This window comes from Pteropus medius, unplaced genomic scaffold, assembly GCF_902729225.1.
Source record: "Pteropus medius unplaced genomic scaffold, Ma_sr-lr_union100, whole genome shotgun sequence".
NCBI lineage: Eukaryota > Metazoa > Chordata > Mammalia > Chiroptera > Pteropodidae > Pteropus > Pteropus medius.
In genome coordinates this window covers 23337231-23356186 of record NW_024349800.1, presented here as the reverse complement: position 1 = coordinate 23356186, position 18956 = coordinate 23337231, and the positions used below count along the sequence as shown (strand labels likewise).

The window sequence follows — 18956 nt, the reverse complement described above, 5'->3', positions numbered from 1 at the left end:
CTCAGCAACGACTCCGTTTGTGTGTACGTGGTTTGAGTCTGATTCATTTATTGCGAAACCGAGAGTAGCTCCTAGAAGCTGGAGGTCATTTCAGCAGGCAAAATGACTTTGCTGCATTGCTGTTTATTTTTTTCCTTCTTTGAAATCTGCAAAGATTATTAAGGTTTCTTTGAAATTTGAAAATTGCCCTCTAAATTCTACGTGTGTGTATTTTTAAAAGGGTTAGGGAATGCCTCTCAACTGAGTTAAGCAGTAACATCGCTTGTATCTATCTGTGTGTTCCTTGTACACTTTGAAATTGGTGCTATGTTAAATCTGTCACCAGTTTATAGCATAGAATTAGACTTCTGGTATGCAAGTAAACCCTATTCTTGCAGACCCCAGAGTGTGAAAGCTTCAGCCATCTTGCTGAACACACAGCTAGTAAAGTTCACAACCACTTAATGTGACTCAATAAATGTAGATGTACTTTAATAAAAAATTGTGTCAGTAATGGCCCTCATTTACCCTGGAAATAAAAATGACCTAGTAAATTTTATATCAGTTTATTAACTCTTCTTTGAGTTTTGTATAATCAATTAAAGTAAGAATTTGTGCCTTATTATGGAAACAGATGGAACATTTATGCCTGCCTTAACTATAAGCTCAGAAATGTCATTTGCCGTTAGATTTTCAAATTCATGTTATACCTTATATGTGCTGAGAGATGCATCTTATGTTCTGATTGAATAAGTGTCTTAGTCAAAAATAGCAAGGCAGAAGTAACTGTTAGAAATTTGCTGGTTTTGTAACAGCAAAAACACAATTACCAGAAAGCCAGTATTTTGCAAGAATATGCTTGGGAAAGGTGGACAAGCCACTTCTCTTTAAAAGATAAGAAAATTAGTTAAACTCCAGGTGTGGCTTATAATTATGCTTTAGAATAATAGCTTGCAGAGGTGATGTGCATTGACTAATTTCACAGCCTTTGCTGTTAATGGCTATCTTCAGGAGATTCTAAATCAAGTGGCAATGCTTAAGAGTTGATGTAAATGTTGTCATTCCTTTCCGTTGTCATTGACATTTTTTAAAAATAAGCTTTTTACCTTGGAATACTTTTAAATTTATAGGAAAGTTGTATGTTTGTCACAACTAAGAAATCATCATAGGTACATTACTACTAATTAAACTACAGATTTATTCAGACTACTGTTCCATGACTCAGTCCAGTATTGTGTTTAGTTGCCATCTACTTTTGCTTTAAATGGTAGTTTCCCTTTTAAATTGGCAGTTTTACACAAAAAGATGACATCTCTTCAAATTAACATGATTGTGCTCCTTTTTATCATTGTTTAAATTTTGTACTTCAAGTGTAAACCCTTTATATGTTTAATTAACTGTTGCTGTTTTCAATAATAAACCTAATTGGCTAATGACTCAGCTGGCTCCACATATCAGTTTTCAAATGTAAGGTTTGAGATTTTTGGTTTTGAATTTTTTTTTGGTAGCAAATCAAATTGTTTGATTTTTGCTGTAGCAAAAATCTACTTATTGATACTTAGGTTGTGCCAATTTCTACTTATTGATACTTAGGTTGTGCCACTTCATAGGGGAACAATTGAACAAATATTAGGCCCCTGTTTTCATGTATTATCTCCTTTAAGTTTTACAAGAGCCCTGTGAGGTAGTAGATTTTTATCATGGCCTGATAGCTGAAGAAATTTAAGTATCTTGCCCCAAATTCACAGCTAGTAAGTACTGAAATACATTTATGTGTAGATGTGTCTAAAACCTTTATTCTTTCCAATACCTTTTGCCTCTTACATTAAAAACTTATCTAAATGGCTTCTTCAACTAGACTGTTAGTTCCCTGTGGGCAAAGATAATATTATATCTATGGGGAAATACAGTATCTTGAAGTGGTTGATGCTCTAAAATAATTTGTTGTGGATGACTGATGAGAAACTCAGCACTTTCCATATGCTTTATAGTAGGTTACCCTACAGTTTTGGTTGTAGTTTTAGATAACACCTCTTTAGATTACATAAGTGTTGAGAAAAATAAAAGAGTATGGATTTAGATTTGAACCTTATTACTAACAGGTGACCTTAGAAACATAGCTCTTCTGAATCTGTTTCTACTTATATAAACATTAGGTATTAATATTTATGCTGCAGGTTATTGAGAAGTTGAAATGAGATGAAATATGTGAATATACTAGTCACATTAGATGGCCAGTAATTTTTACTTTTCTTTCTTAAAATGACACTGGCCTTTCAGATAGCATTGCTACCATAAGGATAACCACATGTCACCAACAGAAATAAACAAGACAGGTATGAGAGTTCTTTATTTTCTTATTCCAGGTTTGATGTTCAGGCTCCCAGCTCTTGGGAGTTACGTGTTTTTAAAAAGTGTGGGGTAGAAGGAGGAAGCTTGAACAGTGATGTAAATACATAGCTGGTGACAGTTTTAGTTTTAGTCCAACAAAAAACTTTTTGAGTGCAATGTGCAGTGCACTGTTTTGGGATTTCTTGTGTATCCCTCATAGTGAGAAGTTGAAATTCAGAAGATAACCTGTGTGTTGTTTACATATGTTTTCGAATATACTGGAATTTGGGGTTGCTCTACTTGGCTTGAATATTTTCCTCTAAATCTAGGCAATGTGCTTTATAGGAAAGTTGGGCATCTCCATTCTCAAGTGATTTGACTGCAAGTTGTGAGGTAGAAATGTTCAATTAATAAAAGTACTTAATGTTGATAGGCAGGAGCATTCTCGTATGTATTCCTTGGCCGAAAGAGGGTTCAGCTTTCTTTGGGCATCTCTCAAGTCTGTGTTTCTGAAGCACTTAAGTTTCTTTTTCACAGGAAGCCTTCTTTGCTGGATCTAGGGTATAATTCCCTATTTTGGTGTATTCTGCCCTCAAGTCACCTTTTGCCTGGCTAGGATATTCTCGGTTTGCTAGTTTTCTCCCCTTCAGGGGTTGTTGCAGGACCCCCAGTTATTCTAAATAAATGTGAGTACTAGCTGAGTGAGAAGGGGCTCTTTATCATAGTTAGAGGTGCTAGTGGTAATCAGAAGCTGTGACTTTTTGCCAGGCTTCTCCTTTGGTGCTCTTTAAGACTTTCCTTTTTAAAAGTTCTGAGAGCTATGGGATAGTCTCCCTACATGAGTCGAAACTTATAAAAGATGCAGGGATTGTCATTTAGTCAGCTAAAGCCATGTTATGTGCTTAGACTATAATAATAGAGGAGCTTTTTTTTTTTTAATAGGCTATTATCTATCTAAATTATATAAAAATGTCTCTTAATGTTCTTAAATTGAGGTACTTTCTTATATTTCAGGGGAAGCCATTTGAGTACCTCTGTGTCACTTAAAAAATATTTGAGGCCCATCAACTTTCTTATTTGTTAGAATTCTCTTTTTATGACTTTTTTTGGTGATTCCTGTTTGGTAAATGGCAGCTAGCCAGGGAAGATTAGCTGAGCTAATTATAACTAGAGGGGCCTCAGATGAATACAGGGATGAGAAGCACTCTGGGCCTGGTTGTAGAGGTCGGACCTTGGCCAGGTTCTTCTCAAATCCTAGGACCAAATTTAGCTTGTTGCTGATTATTTAGACGACCAGAATGCTTTTAACCCAGGATGATTGTGGCATGGATTTGAGGCAGGACTAGAGGTGGCAAAGCAATGACTAAAGCACACTCTTCTTTTTTAAAGATGTGGCTTAGGATTCATTATATTGCCTAGAGAGAGAGGGATTTAGTTAAATTCAGAGTCACAGTTATAGATGGAAAATTTAAGAGTTGAGCTGATGAAACTTTGTGTTCTAATGTGGACCTTGTAATCTCTATGGTTAAATTGTTTTTGTTCTTGGTAACTGGGTTTTCTAGTAAGATGGATGATTTTCATTTGTGAAAGCCAACTGAAGGAAAAAAATTGACAATACAGAAATAAGTAATACTAGCTGGTACACTTATCAATAGCGTCATTTTAATATTCTGAAGATAAATTGAAAAATAACTTTAAAAATAAATTAAGATGTTAATTTTTGGAGAGTAGGTGGTGTTTTGTAACATAGCTTCACAGAGACCATTCTCTCGGTGTTATTTTTTTCTTCATAGACAATTGTAACTTTAATTAAAATAATAGGATGCTTAATTTGTATGAGGAACATTACTTGGCCTAATAATGAAAATGTTCTAGGCAAAAGAATAATATACTGTAGTTTTCCAGTTTCCACCAAGTTGGATTTGGTACTCTTTGCGTAACTACAGGAGTTACCATAAAGTCAGATTTCCATTATTGAAAAGTTCATGTAAACAAATATTTGAAAGTCAAACTAACTCTGAATTATCTGTAAAAATGAATTAATTAAAAGTCCACTATGTTAACTTTTCATAATGCTATTCCTCTTCATATCCAGAATTTATGTCAGTGGAGAAAATTCTAGCAGTATTAAAATAAAGTTATGAAGGTGAACCTCTGAGGGTTTGAGATTTAGTGAATGAGGAAATAATGATTCTCTTACTACCTTTTGATTGCTTAAGGTCCCTTTAGAAGCTGGAGTTTTTCTAAAGACTGGTGTCCTTTTGACAGCCTACAGTTTCTTTTCTAAAATATTTTTAAACTTGGTATAATATTTTAATTGTGGATAGCTTGGTCTTGGATAATTTAATAGGTTGTTGAGGAACAATGACTTATTTAAAACCATATGTCTTAGATCTCTAAATTCTACTAGCAAGCATGCATCTTTCTGTTAATAACATTAAATTCTTTGAAAGTTGGCTTGCTAAGCTATTGAAAGAAAATTGAACTTTGTGTTTTTTGATTGGCTTATGTGTGAGAAAGAGGATAATACTCCATTTGAAGGCTGTTTCCCTGTTCTCTTGATTGTTGATGCAGGCATCTCCTTTACTTTGTTGCAAAGTAACAAAGGCTCAAATTCTGTTTCTGCCAGTAGTCCCATTGTTTATTTTTCTCAGTCATTGCCAAATGAAATTGATCGTGGCCCCCAAACCATTTTGATAATTAAGGATTGTTTTTGAGAACCACAGAGAAGTTGGCTATGTTGTCTTAGTTAACTTACATAAACAACAAAATGTTTCATTTTCCAAAACACTTCTAGATATTTGTTAATTTTTCGTATGTAAATCAAGAGTTTCGTTTTTCTGTGATTTCATTTGTATCTTAAAAAAAATGCTATTCATTGTATTCATGTACATGAAATGTCATATGCTTAATCCGTTTTTTTATTGTTAGTCATCAAATTGTAAAAAAATATCCTAGGGGACACTCTTTTAACAGTAGCTCCATTTGTTCCTTGGCTAAAGAGACCTGCCTACAAGGTGATTGTGTTTTCCTCTGGTTGCTGTCCTGAGCAAAGGCCGATGTGGTGTTTCCTTTATGTTATATCTCAGCCTAGAATTTTAAAATTTCCAAAGAGTGCAGGAAAATAATAACATAGTTCTGTGCACTGTTTTGGGTTCATTTATGCCAATGGTAAAATGCTTAGCCTTGGTAATAAAATATTTATTACCAATAAAATATTTATTACCAATAAATATTTTATTGGTAAATATTTTATAAATATATTTATAGAGTGTATAAAAGCTTTCTTTGATTTTTCATTACCCAGAAAATAAACTATGTAGAAGGGAAAGTTGAAGAGCATGAGAGAATGCTTATTCTAACGTGTAGTTTTAACCTCATGTTATAGACATAGTTGGGTTTTTGCTGGTTTTCCTTCACATTTGGTGGCACAAACCTGGAGGTGGTAAACCATGTGATTACACTGTAACCAAGGAAGGGGAGAACTTCCTCTAGGAAGGGGAAGCAGGACACCAGGCAATAGGGTTTGGATTCCAGCTTAGCACTGACTCCATGTCCTTAGGCAAGTCAGCAACTCTTGGCCTCTGTTTCATCTCCAAGTGAAGAGGAATTTTCACTCAAAAGGCTAATGAGCTCTTTGTTCTGCTTCTGTAGATATGCTTGCTGCATAGGCTGTATTGGAAATTAACTAAAGACTCATCTTCCCTTTTGCTTGTTCTAAGCAACAAATGTTACTGCTTGTACATCCTAGCAACTCCTGGCCTTTGTAACTGTTGGTAACTGCTTGCAACCAACTACCGGGCTTTGTAACCACCTGAGGACAGATTAACCAATCAGTCCATGCCAAGTAAGTTCTATATAAGGAATGTTGCAACTGAGCTCTGGGCCCAGATCTTCAGAGCACTAGCTCCTCTGGGATTGCTGGCGTAATAAACTTGAATTCTCCAACTGTCTGAGTGCTGCTGCTCAGTTTCTTGATGGTCTGATTTTTGCAACTTTTCTGCAACACAAGATAGGGGAATTGGACTCACTTATCGACCTTAAAGCCTTTCCTAGCTTAAAAGTTTTAACTAAATGCTCATATATCAAATTAAAGGGCAGGGCTGCCAAATCATTTTTTGGTCCTTGATGGTGATTTTATTTTGTATCCCTTTTCCTTCCTCTCTGCAAATGAATGTGGTTGGCCCCTTGGTGTGCCTTTTTTCTTATTATCCATTAAATTTAATGCAAAGTGTTATTATTTAACTAGTGGACACATCTCCTGAATGTTGTTTTCCAGAAGCGATATATTGTTTGTTTGTATGTTTGTTTTAAGATTTTTAAGAGCTACTTGTTGTATGAGAGCAAGGTTATTCTTAATTATTAGTTAGAAGTCTGGTTTATGTATAAATTCTAACAGTTAAAAAATTTGTACAGTAAGCAATGCCTGATTAGCAAAAATCTCAATGAGCAAGTGGCTCTGCATATTCAGTGCTGGAGAATTGGAACAGTTCTCAAAAGCATAGTCCCTTTTATTTTTGTTATTAAAAAGTATTTATTAAGTGTTCATATGTATGTAAAGCTGAGTCGTTTAAAAATCTGTGTAAATGCAAATAGTCATCCTATAGTTTACAATAAAATAATCAACAGCGACTTTAATACTAAAAGATCAGTAAAAATAGATCGATAAAATCAACTAATTGATTTTTCTTACATGATTGAATGACAGACTATAATTTTTCCATATTTTTCCTAAATTAAACTAAATCTAAATCTAGTTGCCCAATTTTGTTTAATCTCTAAAGTTAGTGAAAACATTATGCTAACATTATATAGGATAATAAATCTTGAAAAGAAATTTAGAGGTCATTTTGCCTAGATTGCCTACCAATTTGTAATTTCTTTGACCATATCTCTGATACTTGACTGATAAATCAGCCTCTGTTTGAGAATCATTCAGGACTTCAAGTACCCAGAACACAGTTCATGCTTTTCTTAGCCCTGCTTTCCCCATCACCAGAAATCGTGCCTCTTAAACACTTTCCGTTTGGCCTTATCAGGTAGGCACTACGTTTACTAGATTGGACTGTACCTTCTTTATACCCAGTAGATAGCTGTATCAATATAGGCTCTTATTTAATAAGCATTGCTTGAGTATTTACTATGTCTCACGCCCTATGCTAGGCAGTGGGAATAGAGCAATGAACAAAATAGACTTTATTCATTCTTATAGAGATTGTAATCTTTTGGGTAAAACAGACATTGAATATTTTTTTTAAGTACGATGTTATGAAGGAGTGGTGCAAGGATCTACCATGTGAGCATGTAGTGGGCAGCCTTAGTTTAAGAAAGACTTCTGGGAGATTACATTTAAACTGAACTCTGAGAAATTATTAGTGGCACTAATATGAGAATTAAATCTTGATCTCCAGTTTGTTTATACATTATCAGGTGTCTGTACTGTGCCAGGTGCTGAGGTAGGTATTGGAGAAAACAAGTTGAAATAACAATGTGGCTTATTCCCTTAAACTATTACAGACAGACATGTAAACAAAAAATTAAAGTTTTGGGGGTGTCCGATATAGTACAGAGGCAGGAGTGATTAAAACCTTGAAAGCTACCACCTAGAACACTAAGAATACCACTCCTCAAATAGCAAGCTACTCAAGTCACAGAGTTTGAGCCTCTGGGGGCCCAGGGATCAGGTTTCCGGGAGTTTGGGATGATTCTCGTGATTTCGAAATTCACACTGGGCTATTAACTTCTAATTTGTTCTTATTTCTGCTTGCCCTTCTCTAAAAGTATTGAATGACATTTGAGATGTGTGTTTTGGAATAATCTTATAATAGTTAGGAGGATGCTTTTAATTTCATGGAGCAGAAAAATACCAACTCAGTTGGCTTAAAAAACGAGGGACTTGTATCACATGAATCTTGAAATAGGATGTTCCAGGGTTAGTTAATTCAATACAAAGATTGCATCAGTCTTTCTGTCTGTTAGCTCTCGTAAGCATATCTGTCTCATTCTTGGGTGAGGTTCCTTCAAGCTCACTAAATAGCAGAAGAAATTGTAGGTGAGGGGGTAGATACATACTCATTATGTCCAGGGGTTGAAAAAGTACTGATTCTTCTTAAGTGTCTCCTCCCCCCACCAACCAGTGAGGAATGTCTTTTTCCAAAGTCCTTTAGCCAACTACCCTGGTGGCTCACTGGCCAGAATCATGAGTATTATGTTTCATGCTTAAACCAATCACTGGGAAGGCTTTAAAATCTGGGCCTGGTGCCATCTTTGAAGTACGTGGCCTTGGGGCAAAGAAAAGGTGACAGGATAGCTTTGGGGTAGGGAGAACAACAATGTGCATGGCTGCTATAAACATATTAAGATGAATGGAGTATAATCTGTAATAGAGCTGCTCAAAGCAATACTGGCATCTTTCGCTTGTTAGGAATGCATATTCTCCCCACTCCAGACCCACTGAGTCAGAATCCTAGGAGCTTGCCCAGGGATCGGTGTTTTAACAAGCTCTCCAGGTGATTCGCATGCACGTAAAAGTTTTAGAGGCACTATTGAGATATCACAAATGGAGTTGGAAATTGTAGACTTTAGGCTACTGCTTTAGCACTTTCGTTATCTTTGGCTGCTCAAAAGGATACTTCAGCATATATATCCCATCAAATGAAGAAGAGAAGAGATGTGATTGGGTTTGCATCTTAGGAGGACCAATCCATTCTGCTTGGTACCACCAGATTAGAGTGTGACAGAATGGGCAGACTAGTTAGAAAGCTGTTGTCATGACCAGGAGAGTGAAAATGAGAAGGAAATTAAGGTAGCAGTAGCGGGAATGGAAAGTGGTGAATGGAATTGTGGTGATTCAGTTAAGTGTGGTATTGAATTGGATGTGATGTTGAAGGGAAAGGAGAGAAGAGCCAACTGTGACTGAGATTTCCAGGTCCCCTAAGAGTGACCAGTAGAATGCTAATGCCGTGGAGGGCAAGGAGGTCATTTAGTTTAGATGGTTTGGACGTGTTGAGTTTGAGGTGCCCATTTGAGTACCCAGGTGCAAAAGGTCTAGAAGACTATAGGGAGTGTTTGCCTGCAGCTTGTGAATGAAGATCAAGATTAGAGGCACATATTTGGGAGTTATTAGTAAGGAAATTGGTAAAGGAATAGAGGGGGAAAATGGTCTGGGGACAGAATCTTAGGAAATCTAGGGAGTAGAAGAAAGAAGAGTGAGTTATGGAAACAGGCCTGGTTAGAGATGTAGAAGATGTAAGGTTAATATTGGGTAATGGAATCCAAAGAAGAAAGATCCAAAGGAGGAATATTCACAAATAACTGAGGTTAGAGTCCTACAGTGGCAGCCCAGAAAAGGATAGTTAGCTTCAGCTGGTCATAAATCTAGTCAGTGTATGTCTTCAGCTTTATTCCTGGTTATTTCCAGTTGCCACTACATTCTTGGAATTTTACATTTACTTGGATCACAAGTTGTTTCCTGGTTAAGTCAGCTCTCCAGTTCTCTGAGTTCACTGTGGGTTTCCAGGGAAGAATGAGACTGATCAGAAATAATGAATGATAGGCAGTGGCCTGAGGAGGGCATCTTACCCTCTTCGTTGCTCTTAGTGTTCTTTCTGCAGCTTTTCCATGGCCTTTGCATTGTGAAACTAGCTTTCTACTTTAGAATGTGAAGTTGTTTTGTATGTGCCAGTATGAGGATGTCAGGACAGGGTATTATGTATACTTCTTAGTTGCTGAAATGGATGAAATGAAATACCTGAAATGAAATATCTGAATTAAGAAATGAAAACAATCACTTGTTAGATTGAATGTCTCCTAACTCTTAATTTTTAGCCTTTTCTCTGGCTCCTTTCTTTTGTTTTTCTATTTTTTTTTTTTTCCGTCTGTTGTTGGCTCTAGTTGGACAGAGGAAAGTCCACGATGTTGAAATTTTAGTGCTTATGAACAAAAAAAAATTTGGAAATTGAGATAAGGAGAAAACTTCTAAAAAAGTGGTGCTGCCTGTTCTATCCCAAATTGACTAAATTGTAAATAAGTCTACTGAGACATTTCTGGTAATCCCAGTTTTATGTAGTAGGTAGGGAGTTTCCTATCTGTCCCACTGGGTATAAGAAGACATTCTGATGGAAATGCTTTTGGAGGAGAATGTTATTTTGGGATTTTTGTGCCATGAATTAAAGAGAGCTAGACTAGAAGGAAAACATGAGCAAGATATTTTTACCTCACTGGATTGTGCTGCAGCTCAGGATACATTGGCTTTGTTTCTGGGCTCCATAATTAGCCTGCTCTGTGACCTTGGATAAGTCATTTTAACTATTTCATCCTCATTTTCCTATCTGTAAAATGTTGAAGGTAGATTAAATGCTCCCTCTCATCTCTAAAAATGTTTTGATTTGTGACTGAGATAATGAAATGTTTGATTCCTAATTCACTCTAAGTTGTGGAGAATCAATTCTTTATTGCTAGGAAGTGAGGGACAAAACATTTTAAGAGGTTAGACGTTATTCAGGGGATTCTTTAATTGACTTTCTGTTAGAAACACAGCTGTCATTGCCAAAAGTGTAACCTGAGAACGTTAAGTCCAAGAAATCTTATGATGTCTGTACTTTTTTTCCTACCAGAAATTCCAGACCTTTCTTTAAAAATTCAGGATGGCTAAGGAGGTCACTGCAGAGGGGAATGGTTTCTAGCTTTGTGCCTCACGGGCTGTGCTAGGTGCTTAAGATAGACACTATTCTTGATTAAGCACACTTTCTTATTCTTGAGTATTCCTTATTCCTTAAAAGCCCCTCCTTATTCTCTAATCACTACAAAACAACTTCACAGTAGCACTTTACCCAGGTGAAGGAGAGGGAAGCAGCTGTGGACGGAGAAGTGATAGGCTTGTTGCAATGTTCTTTTGTTGTGTAAGCTGTTCATATTTGTAGAGGGGGTAGAAGGAATATAAATGGTTCTTTGTTTGCATTTGGTACCATGTTAAACAAATAGGACTAAATGTTAGGGCTGTTTGTCACAACTTGTATTTGAATCTGTGTCCGGTTTTACTGAATCAGTGTTTGAGGTTAGACCTGCTGCAGCTAGCAAAGATCACATGCAGTATTACATGTGAATCTTTCAGCCAGCCTTTCTTAGCTTAGCTTGATAGGGAGGATGCTGACATGGGTTCTACGTATTTTGACCTTAAATCATGTACGGTGATAGGCTATTATTCTACAGAGAGAGTCTAAAGTTTGGTGATTTTTTGTTTTTGTTTTTTCTTTGACCTTATGCAGACAAATCTCAGACAGCTACTATAGTTATTTTTAAACTTTGTGGTTACATTTAGTTTTATCTCATTTGGAGTTTGCCCAGGATATAAGTTAAATGTTTCTGTCACTATTTTTTTAGGAATGTGACTGTGAGTGCTGGCCTTCAGAGTCTAACTTCAACAACAAAGCAGCAAGTCTGTAGATGGATATCTTTGAGACTAACAAAAAAATTTTTAGAAAATAATTATATAGTAATTTCTTGATCTATTTTAACCAATCTGTGACACAGAATCAAATAATTCATATGTTCTTTAATTTAGAGGTTTTTATATTTAGATTTTTCTTCCAGTTTTCTTCTAAACATTAATATGGGAGTTGGCTTAAAGATTGGGAGAGATACATCCCAGGTATACATGGGGTGACAGGGTAGGGGATTTAACCTGTGACAGATTTTAAATTATAGCTAAGTCAGCCAAGAGTTGAGCATACATGGTTGATAGTACACTAACTCTAGTTTAAAATGTTCTGGAGATTTTTAGTTTCCTATCGTAGTTATGAAAAACATGCTCATCCATTGTCTTGGGTTTTTACAGATTATAATCAAATTGCTACTTACTAGTCAAAACATCTTTAGGTTGTTTGTGGAGCACACTTGTGTTTCTTATGGCGTTTCTTAGCTCACAATTTATTTATATGAACCTCAGTTTGGGTCACTTTGGTAGTTTTACTGGAGTCTGTAAACTTGGTTGTATTGTGGTTTATGCTTGTATAAAGAGCACAGTTAGAAAATGGCTATTTTAGGATTAGATTGTGTGCTCTGACCAAATTTCCTTTTTTTCCCTCTTGGATTTTAATATGATGGAAAGTGTGTATAAAAGATTTTTAAAGAGCTGTAGTAAATATCTCATCTGTTAACATGGTACTTGGGAGAGGATGTCTACATTGAATAAATTGCCTCAGAAATTAACAAAATTTACTAATTTCTGCTCTCAAAATAGCTTAAAAATATTGATTACATTGGCCTCAATTCTGTCTATATAAATGTTTCCTACTCAGCTAACAAATGAAAGAATTTATGGTATGTGGGAGTGTTTACCTTTATTGAAATACATTTCTACTGAATTAACCAACACTTATAGAACTAATTAATTATCAAACAAAATGGACATAAGCTTTTCAAATACATTTATAAAATAAAATTGAGTTAAGTATTGAGGATAAAGGGGGAGGTGAACAATAATCTGATAGTAATTATCCTGTCTATTTATAAAATAAGGGACTATCTAGATACTTAACTGTGTAAAACATCTGTGTTGGCAGTTTTCTCCCAAGGTACTTGGGCCTGGGATGTTTTCTTTTTCTATATTTTAAAAAATATTTTGGTTGGTTTCACCTAAAAGGCATTTCTGCTACCTTTAGCGAGATCCGTGTGCCACAGAGATTCTCAGATATGCCAAAAGCCCTGATAGTGTTGTCTGATACAGATAGAACTGAAAAGTCTTTTTTGAAATTGAGGACCAGGGGCGGGAGGCAGCCCTGTGTCCTCCTGCTTTTAAAGTGAAAATTTTGATGCCAGGGAAGTGGAGGCACCTTGGAATAGCCAATAGCTCTCAAGGGGTTCTTCTTTAGTAAGGAATATGAAACTTGAGTGACTGTCCTAAAATGGAAAGGATTCCTTAATTTTTTCATCTGGCCTGGAAGAAGGAGTGTTTTGCCAGACACCTTCAGTTCTTTTATGATGCAGTAGTTCCATGAGATCATGTTCCATAAAACATATCCTTATTAACATTATTCCAATTTTGCTGATTTTTCTCTAGCTTTAATGGCTAAGAGGGAAACATTAGTAGAGATGGAACTATGTATTCAAATGAAGATTAATCCCTTAGCTTCCACATGCCCCATGTTCCCCAAACTGTTCAGTGTTTCAGATATATTAGTAGAGCATATAGATGTATCAAACAGTCACATTTGAGCCCATGTGATTATATAGTCCTAATTAGTAGCCACTACTGAAATTCTATGAGAGGATGATGAGACTATAGGATTGAGCCCTTTTCATCAGCTGGAACACCAGAAACAAATTAGTTGTAGCTTACTAGATGTGTGAATGGCTATCTGATTTTTCAGTTGATAGTTGTATATTTTTGTTTGAAGATCTTAGCAAAGCAATGTCTCAAGATGGCGCTTCTCAGTTCCAAGAAGTCATTCGACAAGAGCTAGAATTATCTGTGAAGAAGGAACTAGAAAAAATACTCATTACAGCACCATCGCATGAGTTTGAGGTAAGGACTCTACAATGCTTCTTAAGCTTTTACCCATCCGCATGCTGAGTTGCCATTGCTGCTGATGATCATCCAGCTTAAAATAAACACAAGATGTAATATGAGCATAAAAAAATTAGAATTGCTCAACAATTAAGGATTTTCAGCATTTGGCCATTGTAAAACCATTGTCTTTTTCTTTTTTTAATTTTAGGAAGTTTCTAAAGTCTAAAAGAATCAGAACGAAATTACACTTTATTTGTTCTTGTTTTGGCATCATTGAGTGGAAAAATAGATATCAATATTCAGTGAGAATTGTGAAAAGTTAGTTTATCAACCATATATCTTGCATGCCTTTTTCAAAGAGCCAATTCTGATAGAACTATGCTATTTTGTCAGCTATAACAGAGGACCCACAATAGGCAGATGTTTACTTTTCTACTGATAAATCAATAGATTATCTTTTCATTTTCAAGTTTTAATTTCTGTTTAATGTTTTGAGGTTAGCTGTGTTTGTTTCTATCCTTTTCGTGAAGATTAATTTTTACTTAAAATAAATAGAGAAAGATATTGGTGAATAAATATAGAGGACCGTTTGGAACTTCCATAGACCAAATGGTGTTTAAATTACATGATACTGGTAGGAGATGGGGAGGATTATTTGCTTGTATTCCTTTAGGTGTGGTTCCTATTAGCTTTTCTTCCTCTTTAGTTTTAAATTGGAATACAAAAAATTCCTTGTTCTAATAATATCATTAGAATTTAATTGAAAAGTATTTTAAGTGTATAATATATAACTGTTTTTATTAAATATTAAGCATTCTGCTAGTTGTAACGATGATTTCTATTTTTACAGCACACTAAAAAAGACCTTGATGGATTTCGTAAGCTGTTTCATAGATTTTTGCAAGAAAAGGGACCTTCTGTGGATTGGGGAAAAATCCAGAGACCTCCAGAAGATTCGGTAAGTTTTAGATAATATGTAGGAAAATTTAAGGTAATTTAGGACATTGCTTTAACTTTCGAGTTAGTGTAAGGTACCTGTAAGAACCATCATTTCAGACAGATAGGAATATTTCTTTGTATTTGCTGTCCCATTATGCTGAAATTACAGAGGTAGCCTTTTGCCACTTTCCCTTCTGTTAGACCCATCTTTTCAGTTCTGCAGAGGATTTAATGAAAGTCTAATCTCCCTTTAATACTACCTCATAAATTAATATCCCTGACTATGAGATAGTTCTTTGGCAAAGTACCAAACACAATAAGAGCTTCATTTATGTTTTTTTCTTTCTTCTCTCTCAAACCATATGATTTCTTATTGTCTGTAGGGTCGTGTGCAGATGCTAAGTCAGCTCCTTAAAGCTTTCCCTCTGCTTTCAACCCAAATAGCCATATTTCCCCTGGCTGCCTTATTGGAACCAACCCAGCAGTTCCTTCTCAAACATTGTATTTCTAGACTTCTGTGTATGTTGTTTCCTTGGAATGCTGTGGTCTCTTTACCTATCAAATTTTTGCTTATTCTTTGAGGCCCAGTCCAAATATACCTCCACCACTATCATCAGCCCCTTGCAAAAAACTACACGAAGAGGTGTAGTGTGGTGGTATCAGAGGTTCAGATTCTAGCTCTATTGCTTATGAGCTTTGTGTAAAATGAGAATAATACCAAGTACTTTATGTACGTCACAGGGTCGTTATGAGGCTTCATTAAGAAACATATATGGAAAAAGTTAAACTCTGAAGCATTTTGCAGATGTTAACAGTTATTTCTATCATCATGCGGCACTTAGCCGGCCTAATTAGTATTAGTTGTTTGTATGCCTATGTTGTCTTCATACTAGTCTTTATGGCCAGGGGACTAATGTGCCTTGAACTAATGTTTTCTGAATGGATGATTTAAATGAAGCAATTGTCTAGAGGGAGAGCCAAGATGATGGTGTAGGAGGATGCTGAACTCCCTCCCTCCCAGGAACACATTGAAAGTATACCTATATTTAGAGCAATTCCTCCTGAGGGACAGCTGAGAGCCAGTTGAACAGCTTCTGCATAGAGAAGGTCGAGGAAATGCAAGAGTTCTCAGGAGCTGAGGGAACTATCCAGGAGTACCATTGTTTACATTTCTCCAGCACATAGATAGTGGGCATGAGCTCCATTCAGGTTTTTTGGCCAGCATGCATGGCTGCTATAGCACATCCCAGCCACCCCTCCTAGAGCTAGGAGGAACAGAAGGGCACCATAGTGTATGTATAAGGGGTCCCTCCACCCAGAGATTGATCCAGCGGATATGGCAGGAAGCTGCTGTGTGCACTCAATGGCTGCACATGCACGCAGGGTCCCCTGCCTAGCAAGAGTGTGAAGGCAGCAGAACGCCATGGTACCTGCATGCAGAGAAAGGGCATAGAGTGGGGCGCTGCTGTACGTGCACATGGGACTGCCCCACCCAGAGAAGGTGTGGAACTCAAGTGCAGCGGTGCTGGCACACAGGGCTGCCCCATCCAAAAAAAGTGCAGCGCTTGGAGAGTGTTGCAAGGCACACATGCAGAGCACCCATGCCCAGACCTGGCTCAAGCAACAGACAAAGCAGCAGGGCATACTGCATGTGCACTGAGTAGCTCTTCCCAGCACACGCAAACTAGGCTGCCCCACTTGGAACCCACTCCTTCCGGCCAGGCAACACACTATGCACCACATGTGCCTGCCCAGACTACAACCAGCCTGCCAAAACCATCTGACACACAGTCTAGATAGAGGCAACTTTTTAAAAATTGGAAGAGATAGATATTTCATCTAACTCATAGAAACAAACACAGAACATCAAACAAAATGGAGAGACAGACTAATAAGCCTCAATGAAGGAACAAGAGAAAATTCTGGAGAAAAACTAATGAAATGGAGATAAGTACTTTGCCTGAGAAAGAATTCAAAGAAACAGTCATAAGGATACTCAACAGGCTTGAGAGTAGAATGGAACTCAGCACTTCAAAAAGAGACAGAAAATGTAATAAAGAACCAATTAGAGATGAAGAATACAAAAACTGAAATGAAGAATACATTAGAAGGAATTGACAGCAGATTAGTTAATGCAGAAGAACAGATGGAGAGTCCTCAAAAAACTAAAAATAGATCTACCACACTACCCATTAATTTTATACTTCTCAGTATTTAGAGAAAACAAAAACAGCAATTTGAAAAGATTATACATCCCTGTGTTCACTGCAGCATTATTTACAATAGCCAAGATATGGAAGCAACCTAGGCGTCCATCAATAGATGAATCGACAAAGAGGATGTGGTATATATACAATGGAAATTTATGCAGCAATAAAAAATAATCAAGTCTTGCAATTTGAGACAACATGGATGGACCTAGAGGGTATTATGCTAAATGAAATAAGTCAGAGAAAGACAGATACAGTATGATTTCACTTATATGTGGAATCTAAAACACCAAAAAACAAAACAAAACAAAAACAGACTCATAAAAATAGAGATCAAACAGATGGTTGCCATAGGGGAGGGGGATGGGTGGATGGGTGAATTGTGGTAAATTGACATGATGACAGATGCATACTAGAATTAGTGTGATGATCATATTGTAAGGTATATAAATGTTGAATCACTATATTGTTCACCTTAAACTAATATAATATTGTATACCAACTATATTAAAATAAAAAAATAATAAATGAAGTAATTCTCTAAGGAGGTAGGTTTTATTAACATATTGACCTTTCTTTCTCCCCTTTCTTGTCAGAGTTTTGACCTCTGTTGCTTGTAGCACTTCTCACTGCAGGTATAGAAAAGACTTGATAAAGTGGAAATAATTGTGTATAGGTAATTTATCTCTTGTGTGTCTGTAATCTTAGATAATCTAATCCTGATTTAAAAACGGTATTTAGGGCAACGGTTTGACAGACTACTAGTAGCCCAAAGGCTTCCGCTGCCTGTGTTTGTAGTTTTATTGGAATATAACTGCACACATTCATTTATGTACCATCTATGGTGGCTTAAGCTTATGGGAGTCCCTCAAATTTTATTCTAAGGAGAAAATCTTAAGCATAATTCCTATTTAGAAATACTTTTATTCCCTTATGTGAAAAATATGTTTCAGTTCTTAAACGATTTAAAATTACATGCTCGTTGTAAAAAAGAAAACAAGCTAAAAAAATAAAAATTCCCCCTAAGCATTCACTGTGAAGAGTCCCTCACTTTTTATGTTGAAGTGAAAATTCCTCTTGTCTGTACTGCTTGCCAATTATACTGCATTTTTTTTTTAGGGTCCACTTTTTTAGTCTTTGATTTCCTTAGTTCTAGTGAATGTATTGTGATTTATTTTTGTAATTTTAAGTGATAGAATTAATATTTTCTCCTGAAAAGTAATGAGAATTCTTCTTTATAGGTATATAGTTTGAAAAAAGAACTATTTATAAATTCAGTCAGATTTCGTAAAAGTTTGTGAGCAGGCCTAAAATTATACTTAAAAAAATTAGGCATATATATTTCCTCCCTTTAAACTCTTAAATAATTTTTGCCTAGAAATTTATTCCTAATTGAAATAACCTCACTTTTCTAATTAATGATGGACCTAGGTATAAAAGTGTGGTTTCCTTAATTCTTGCTTGCAGACCTGGGAATTTTTTGTTTTCCCCTACACAAACTTAACCTTTTGAAGTTAGAGCCTACCTTGAAGGAAGATGTGCAGATTTGTCACTTTCAGTGTATTTTCAGATTAAAGATTTTGCTTTGCTAGTCAAGGAATCTGCCTTTGTGTATTTTAAGAGAAGATTATGACATATAATAGAGTTTCTTGGAGTGGGGATTTTGGAGAGTGGGGAAGGAAGGGAGTAGAGGGATCAGAACCACCTGGGGATTTTTCCAGTTTGGTATTACCATTCCCAATAAGGTCCCAACATACTCTTTCTGCAGGCTGTGCCCCTGTAGTGAACGGTAGTTACTAATTGGAATGCAGAATTGATAATGGAAAGAACAGAAAGAGAAAATAGAATTCTAAATGTAATATGATTTTGTGAAGTCTTTTTTGTTTATAAAAGTGTAAGCCTTCATTAAAAATATGTCTTCATTTTGAAGCCTATGTTTTGAGCATCTTTTAAAAAATGTGCTTATAATCCCATATACTCTTAATATT

At 36.1% G+C, this 18956-nt stretch overlaps 1 protein-coding gene across 2 annotated transcripts in view; it reads left to right on the top strand.

Annotated features, from left to right (window-relative positions):
- Positions 1-18956, top strand: part of UGP2 (UDP-glucose pyrophosphorylase 2) — a 51679-nt gene that overhangs the window by 1684 nt on the left and 31039 nt on the right. For both annotated transcript variants that reach the window (XM_039887007.1, XM_039887006.1), the window contains exons 2-3: positions 13707-13834; positions 14670-14777. In XM_039887007.1, the coding sequence (XP_039742941.1) occupies positions 13721-13834; positions 14670-14777 (222 nt within the window). In that variant the 5' untranslated portion in view covers positions 13707-13720. The remainder of the gene's footprint in view (positions 1-13706; positions 13835-14669; positions 14778-18956) is intronic.